Source organism: Lactuca saligna, chromosome 7 (genome assembly GCF_052625555.1).
Source record: "Lactuca saligna cultivar CGN05327 chromosome 7, ASM5262555v1, whole genome shotgun sequence".
Lineage (NCBI taxonomy): Eukaryota > Viridiplantae > Streptophyta > Magnoliopsida > Asterales > Asteraceae > Lactuca > Lactuca saligna.
In genome coordinates this window covers 183,681,017-183,689,690 of record NC_136423.1, presented here as the reverse complement: position 1 = coordinate 183,689,690, position 8,674 = coordinate 183,681,017, and the positions used below count along the sequence as shown (strand labels likewise).

The window sequence follows — 8,674 nt, the reverse complement described above, 5'->3', positions numbered from 1 at the left end:
CACTCTAAGTACCCAAAAAAGTTATACACAACTTTTATAATCATACCATATGAAATTAAGCTAGTTTTGTTCTTTTTATTATTATTTTCCAAAAAATAATAATTCTGAACATGTTGGCAAAATATTATTTCAAAAATAATAAATTCTCAATTAGATACAAGTGTTGATATATTTATTAATAATCAAATTATACTAATAAATAATCAATTGATGGTAACTTGCTATAAGGTGTGACCCTATATGATCATATATTATTAACAATATCATTTTATAATAACTATTAGGCAGACCAGATATTTGAATATGTGGCGTACGTCTCCTATGTTGTGTTTTCTTTTGTAATTAGGCTTGAGCTACTCGCTTAGGTCTCTTTTTTCTCTTTGTGCTAATAATATTTTTCTCACCGTTCAAATAAATAAATAAATAAATCATGATTAAAATTTCTAAAAAAAAAACATGTTACATGTAATAATTTTGTAAAATAATGATGTACTTGAGTTTGGTGTTTGATGCCAAATGATGGTTGATTAAGTTGTCTATTTTATATACTAACATGAACCGGAGGGTTTGCCCTTACGTTGCTACGGGTCATGAAAGAACTTGTTTTTTTCTGGTCGATTCAGATTTTGCAGTTCGTGTTTGTTTTTAGTTGGAAAAAAAAAATCAGATTTCACAGTTTGTGTTTGTTTTTAGTTGAAAAAAACTCGTGATGAACAACAAAAATGACGCATCAGAAGGCAACAATTACATATATTGTATAATAGTAGTGAATTGAACAAATTGAAGGGACCATTTATGTGACCTAAAAAACAGAGAGTAAAATAACATAGAAACAAATGGATGGTAGATCTTTAACTATACTACAACAGTTGTATAAGGTACATGAAAGAGTCTAAGAATCTCCACTACCTATGGTAATATATACCAGATTCTAAAAATATGCAATTAATATTTCATCCAACAATCAGACAATTGAAGAAAGATAAACAATCGTTATCAACAATTTTAATTCTCTTCATATCCCTCAATCATCTTTAAAAAATTGTAAAAGAGAAAATAATAATAATAATAATAATAATAATAATAATAATAATAATAATAATAATAATAAGACATAAAGTAAACAACATAGATGGTGGTTACCTAGTACAAACACCTATCTTTGGTTACCTGGTACAAGGAAATATTATATATTTTTCTACTTTTGATGTCTAGTGAAGTATTGACGTTATACAAAATAGTCCAGGTAAACAACTATGGAAAAGCTTGAATTCAAAGACTTTGAACACTAAGCGTATACCGTCTTTTTTAACAAACTTCCTCTCTTACCCACTCACTCTCTATCACACTCTGTCATACATGTTTTTTTCCCACACAATTAGCTGTGTCATAAGTATTAGTGATCCTTAAGATGAATTACATAAAGAGAAAGTCCATTAAACAAACTTTTTCCTCGTAACCAAAATAGATTATAATTACCAAAGTAGTGTATTATATGTGTGCAATATTGCTTCAATCGGAATTTCAGAAATATGCATAGTTTACCACAGTGACAGAAAGCAACATGCTTTAACATACATACACACACCTACATATAATATTAAACAACAAATAGTTTCACATATAGCCAAACATACAAACCAATATCATATGAAGGTTCTATTTTATTAAATGTCTGAAAATTTTCTACTATTCTTTATCCATAAAAAAATCGAAGAAGTAAATGTATATCTTGCTACGAGTCAAGAAAGAACTTGTTTTTCTCTATGTTGATTCAGATTTCAAAGTTCATGTTTGTTTGTGGGTTGATTTTTCACAGATAATCCAAATAATTTGTTTTTCTCGGTTGATCGAGTTTTCACAGTTCATGTTTGTTTTTGGGTCAGTGGGTTGGTTTTTTAGAACATACATATTTTCATTATACTATGTTTTGAGTCACTCAGAACATACATATTTTCCGAAAAAATGAACACCTGAACATTACAAAGCTGGTGCCCCTACTCAGATAATTATACAACAAAATTAAGTAAATAACAAAATACTTTTGAGAATATCAATTTTAAACAAAATAACATGTGAATGTTGTATATTGTTCATTTTTTGTAGACAAATAATAATAGAAATTTTTCTGAAGACGTTATGAATCATAAGTAACATCGTACCTTCTTGTAAACCCATCTCACCAGCTCGTGCCTTTTTTCCCTTTCAGGGCCACCAAGGTCGACCAAATGAAGGTTGGTAGTTGGCACACAATATATCATATCCACCTTCGTCATGAGGTTCTCCATTTGTTAGCAATCCGTTTTTGCTCCAAACACTAATAAAATGAAACGTTTTTCATAAATGCATATCAATGAACACAATAAACTCATTTTCACAGCCACAACTAATGATTAATAGTCCCTACAAAAATTAATTCTACATGTATTCCTTGTTAAAATGGATTGTGTCACTGCCAATGCCCATCAGTTGGTGATAAGTAGCCATTTGATGCAAGGTCATGGTAATAAAAAAAATAAACCTCTCTGTATTCCTACCCTTACTCTCTTTATTTCTTCATTATGTGAGAGCTTGCTACATTTGACAACGTTAAATGTGAACACCAATTGCATGATTCATTGGGAATGAATTTATGCAGGAAAACTTTGAATTCCTAATAACCACATCCAAAAAACACACATTTTTCACTTTTACAACTTCAAAATGCCCCTTTTACTATATCAAATTCAATAGGTATACCGCAAAACCTAAATCCAATAGTTATATTGAAAGAAACATGATACAGTAACTCATTTAGGGTAACAAAACTTACCCTCTGATATGGCCTATAAACGCTCTGATTGTTTAATGGTGTGTAGGAGGGAATTAAAAAAAAAATATTGTTAGCACGTATCACTTTCCAAATTTTTGTGCACAATCTATCCCAGATGTGGAACAAAACCTTCAAATAAACAAAAAATGCTCAAAAATGATCATTAAATATTAGCTTGAAATATACGTCGTCGGATAGACTACAAACATAAACCCTAGAAAAAAGGGAATAAATATCAAACCTGGTTATAAACATCGAAAATTCAAGAAATTGAGTAAAAGCTCTTGTTTGTTTATAAACACCGGGAGCTGCGATACCTTCAAATAATAGGAAGATGCAACGAAAATTGGAGACCTAACTTCGAGGACTTGTCGGTTATTCGAGGATCGGGAAGTGAAAGCAATCGGCAGAGTAGATAGAAGGAATTCGAAGAGAAATTGGTTTGGGAGAGAAAAAAAAGGAACATTGGAAGGAACACGAAGGTTCTTTGGTGTCTACAACAAATTAATTGAATGAGGAAAAACCAGTCGTAGAACATGGAAGCGGATTGGCTGAGAACAGCTGGTATGGAGCCGACTGCAAACCAGACATTGTTCCCCAACCACATCCAATATATATATATATATATATATATATATATATATATATATATATATATATATATATATATATATACTACTTATAAAAGAAATCTAAGTATTTCTATAAATAGATTGAATATAATAATATTATTTTTTTAAGACGTCCAAACTATTAAGCTTGAAGTACAACCCATTTATAATATAATAATATTAAAACTTTAACCATATCTTTTATCCCTTAAAAATCTTGTATCAAATTAATAGAAGAATTCATTTGCAAATTGAACCCGTCAATCTCAACACTTCAACCATTTGAAGCGGTCAATGTCAACAATTTATAGATGATCTTTTCTCTCACATTGGTAACAAACAATCTCATAATATCTATCTTCGTAATCCCTTCAAAGTAAGAAATATACGTACACTCTCTCGAAGAACCCTAACCAGTAACCAAGACAGTATAACCACCGCCACCACAGCCGCTCTGCCTCCTTTCGCCTTCAATCAACCACTATCACGACTACCGCCCTTCCTCTCACTCACGACATGAACTTTCTTTTGGAATATAACATTTTTCTTTAAAAAAAAATCGTTGAAAGAAGCTATTTGTCTCCGCTGCTGTGCGCGGATAACGGCTAGTATATATATATAATTCATGGTAGTTGGTTGAAAACGGTTCGCCTGGAATTCATCAAACGAGAATTTATTGATCACAAAAATATAAATAAAAATAAAAATTGATATCGTTTTTCTTATATTGCCTGCTCTCTCCCACATTCATAGCACCATGGTTCGTAGCCGAAAGTCACCGCTCTTTCCTTCTTTCCTTACCCTTGTAGCTTTGCTCTCTTCCGAAGCAAGATACCCAAGTCTCTGGACTTCTTTCTTAAAAATCAAAATCTGTAATCTTGTTTCTTGAATTCCTTCAATTAATCCAACACTCAGCCAAACTAAAACTCTTAAAACAATCCTCGATTCCTCCTGCCTGCTGGTACGTACATCTGACTGCTTGCTATTGATCATGGATCCTTGAATCTTGAATACCAATGTCTTGACTCTACTTTGATTTGGACTGGTGGTGATGGGTTTTGTAGATTTTCAGGATTTGGTATCGTTATCGGTACGCGTTTTGCCGATTAATTCCACCGATAAAGAAGTTAAGGGACCGATTTCAACTTGGGGAAGAAGCAGATGTCTAAATTCGATGGGGTTCTTGTGTCTGATCATTGGCTTCAAATCCAGTTCACAAAAGTTCAACTTCGTACCCTCAAATCCAAGGTTTTTCTTTATAATCCCTCTTGATTCATCGCTGTGTGCGTTATATTATATGTTGTCTATTTAATTGATTATTAGATTGGAGTTGTTTGATATCCCGTACTGATGCTCGAATCGGTTTATTGTTTTTGTGCAATCATTTTGTAGTTTGTATCATTTAAGAATCAAAATGCTGAACTTACGGCTGCGGACTTGCCTCTATTGCTTGCAAAATTGAAGCCTTTTAGCGAGTTGTTTAAGGAGAAGGAAATAGAGGACTTATTATCAGAATCTGGTTTCGACATGAGCAATGGAATTGATTTTGAAGTTTTCCTCAGGGTAAATATTGGATGTTTACATCCCTTGTTTAATCAATCACATTGATTTTGTTATGAGTTACATTTCTTTATAATCGATTGATTGCAGGGTTACCTGAATTTACATTCACATGCTGCTGCCAAACTGGGCAATTCAAATAACTCATCTTCGTTTCTTAAAGCAACAACCACAACTTTGCTTCACACCATTGATGAATCAGAGAAAGAATCTTATGTTGCTCATATCAATAGCTATCTTAGAGATGATCCATTTATGAAGCAGTTTCTTCCCATAGATCCAGCTATCAATGCTTTGTTTGAGTTGGCTAGAGATGGAGTTCTTTTATGGTATGTCTTTTTTATCCTCTTTGTCATGACAGCATGAGCATATGTAATTTGATATTTGTATTTGCAGTAAACTCATCAATGTTGCAGTGCCCAATACGATAGATGAATGCGCAATTAACACCAAAAGAGTACTGAATCCATGGGAAAGAAATGAAAATCATACTCTTTGCCTTAACTCTGCCAAGGCTATAGGATGCACAGTAGTAAATATTGGCAACCAGGATTTGGTTGAAGGAAGAGTAAGCTATCATATTAGAGTTACTTATATCCATAGTTGTTTGAAGTGAAGCTTTTAAATCTCAAAACACCTGATTTTTTTTGTATATAAATCATTTTTGCAGCCTCATCTGGTTCTTAGCCTAATTTCTCAAATTATAAAGGTAGGGTTGTTAATCCAGTGGTTGTATTTTTTTTTTTAAATATTCATTCTTCTGATGTGGCTTGTAATTTTGGCTCATCCAGATCCAACTCCTGGCAGATCTGAACCTTAGAAAGACGCCTCAACTTGTAGAATTGGTGGAGGACAACAATGTACTTGTTAATATCTTTCTTCAGTTTATGTGTGCATTTGTATCTATATATATATAATATAATATATATATATATATATATATATATATATATATATATATATATATATGGTATTGTTGTATGCAGGATGTGGAGGAGCTTATGGGATTAGCACCTGAGAAAGTCCTATTAAAATGGATGAATTTCCATCTTAAGAAAGCAGGATACAAGAAACCCGTTACGAATTTCTCATCTGATCTCAAGGTAAATCTCCCTTCTTCATTTTTATTTTTTTAATTTTTTTTAACAGCAGTGTGATTTCATGTGTAGGATGGAGAAGCTTATGCTTACCTGCTTAATGTTCTTGCACCAGAACATTGCAGCCGAACCACATTGGATACCAAGGATCCAGCTGAAAGGGCAAATTTGGTACTTGAGCATGCAGAAAAAATGGATTGCAAAAGATACTTGGCTCCTAAAGATATCGTTGAAGGCTCTGCCAATTTAAATCTTGCATTTGTTGCACAGATTTTCCATCAAAGGTTGGAGTCCCTTGCATTGATGTTGTTGTTAATTGTTATGTTATCAGTGAAGTAGTTAGTAACAAATGTTGTTTTTTTTTTTTTGCAAGAATGGTTTGTCTAGTGATAACAAGAAAATTTCATTTGCTGAGATGATGAGTGATGATGAACAAATGTCAAGAGATGAAAGATGTTTCAGGCTGTGGTTGAATAGCCTTGGGATTTCTTCTTATGTCAACAATCTGTTTGAGGATGTCAGAAATGGATGGACGCTTCTGGAAGCTGTAGATAAAGTTTCTGTGGGGTCCGTTAACTGGAAACATGCAACTAAACCTCCTATTAAGATGCCGTTCAGGAAAGTTGAGAATTGCAATCAGGTTATCAGGATTGGAAAGCAGTTGAAGTTTTCTCTTGTCAATGTAGCTGGAAATGACTTTGTTCAAGGGAATAAGAAACTCATACTTGGTAAATCATTCACACATTTATATATAAATACAAATATCGGGTTATTATGTTTCCGTTTTATTGAAATCAATTTTGTATCTGTGTACACACACACAACTTTCTTGTGGCAGCTGATGAGGTTTAACATGCTTCAGCTTTTGAAGAACTTGAGATCCCACTCTAATGGGATTGGGAAGGAGATGACCGATTCTGATATTTTGAAATGGGCAAATAGAAAAGTCAAAAGCACCGCAAGACTTTCTCAAATGGATAGCTTTAAGGTAAACTCACTCTCCATTCTTTTCTTTTAATCTTCTATCATATCAAGCATTAAGTATTAACAATGGTGGCATGCAGGATAAGAGCCTTTCAAATGGAATATTCTTCCTTGAGCTTCTGAGTGCAGTGGAGCCGAGGGTGGTCAACTGGAACCTCGTGACCAAGGGCGCAAGTGGTATGTATGGTTATGGTTTTTTAATTACAAGGGTAATTCTGTAATTTCATGATGTGATGTTAATTGACATTTGACAGATAAGGAGAAGAAGTTGAATGCAACTTACATAATCAGTGTGGCAAGAAAGCTGGGGTGTTCACTGTTCTTGTTGCCTGAAGATATAATGGAGGTAAAACTGATAGAATAGAAGAATGTTTTTGTATAGGGTGTAGAAGAATTGGAGAGTGACTGATAAATGATAATAATAATAATAATAATAATAATAATATTAACAGGTGAATCAGAAGATGATACTTATGTTAACAGCAAGCATTATGTATTGGAGCCTTCAGCAATCTACAGATGACTCAGAATCATCTCCTTCTCCTTCTCCTTCTCCTTCTCCTTCTCCTTCATCGGTTTCAGCAACTCCAGAAGCTTCACCAGCACCTTCTGTCAATGGTGATGAAGACAACTCCATCTCCATCACTGCCACTGCTGCTGAAATCTTCAACTTATCCATTGATGATCCAGCTTCTGATACCACAGTCTCTTCTACTCAAGAAAACAACAATGATGCTGGTTTACAGTGATTAATACCATACTTTTTTTTTTTTTATTATCATTATTATTTGTAAGTAAAAGAAAAAGGGAAAGGGGGCAAGAGACAGAAAGAGAGAGTATACATAAATTGGATAAAAGAAAGGGAACTATAGGTAGAGAACATATGAATGCATACTGGAGATGGAGAGAGATAGATATGTTGATGTTTTTTTTTCTTGCTCTGATAAAAGTTTTTTGATATTGTTTTGTTTTATTGAAATAAGTTGTACATTCCCTTCTTTCTGATGTATAAGTTATGATTCACGTTCCATTTTTTATTTGTTTAGATCGATCCATATTCATATAATGAGACACATATAAAGAGACAATCACATGTGTTGATCTATCTATTTGAATATTAAAGATTACATTTTTATTATTTTACTGTATTAAACATCCTCCTTGACCCACACGACACGACCGACATTTTTCCACCTCCCCCATTATAACTTTTTTTTTGCTTGTTTTCTCATCTGTCTTTTAACATTTGTTTATTAAAGCGTTATAATTACAATTCAGGTTTTAAATGTGGCTTCATATTTTTTAAAACATGTTTATTTTGTGTTGAATTTTTAAAATATGAATACCTTTTTAATGACATTTTTATATAATGATGGTACATCCTCTAACAATAAATTTGAAAGCATACTATATTTGTATAAGGACGAATAATGTGAGAATTTGTAAAAGAGAAAATTTCAGAAAAAAAAAACCAACTTATTATTGGGCTTTGACCTAGAACATTGAATATATAGATTGGATCAGGTTCGTGACTGTGTTGTTCATGGTAGATGGAAAAACAAGCATTGTAAGCAGAATTGTTGTAGGAATCCGAGAAATACAGTTATTCT

At 32.8% G+C, this 8,674-nt stretch overlaps 1 protein-coding gene across 1 annotated transcript; it reads left to right on the top strand.

Annotated features, from left to right (window-relative positions):
• The first annotated feature begins 4,141 nt into the window (after nucleotides 1-4,141).
• On the top strand, nucleotides 4,142-8,094 carry LOC145004259 (fimbrin-1-like). Its single transcript, XM_078963149.1, has 14 exons — nucleotides 4,142-4,384; nucleotides 4,488-4,671; nucleotides 4,816-4,986; nucleotides 5,074-5,312; nucleotides 5,380-5,551; nucleotides 5,654-5,692; nucleotides 5,775-5,843; nucleotides 5,970-6,086; nucleotides 6,153-6,377; nucleotides 6,454-6,808; nucleotides 6,905-7,068; nucleotides 7,145-7,241; nucleotides 7,319-7,410; nucleotides 7,517-8,094. The coding sequence occupies exons 2-14, from the start codon at nucleotides 4,585-4,587 to the stop codon at nucleotides 7,811-7,813; spliced, it is 2,124 nt and encodes a 707-aa protein (XP_078819275.1). The 5' UTR covers nucleotides 4,142-4,384; nucleotides 4,488-4,584; the 3' UTR covers nucleotides 7,814-8,094.
• The last annotated feature ends 580 nt before the right edge of the window (nucleotides 8,095-8,674 follow it).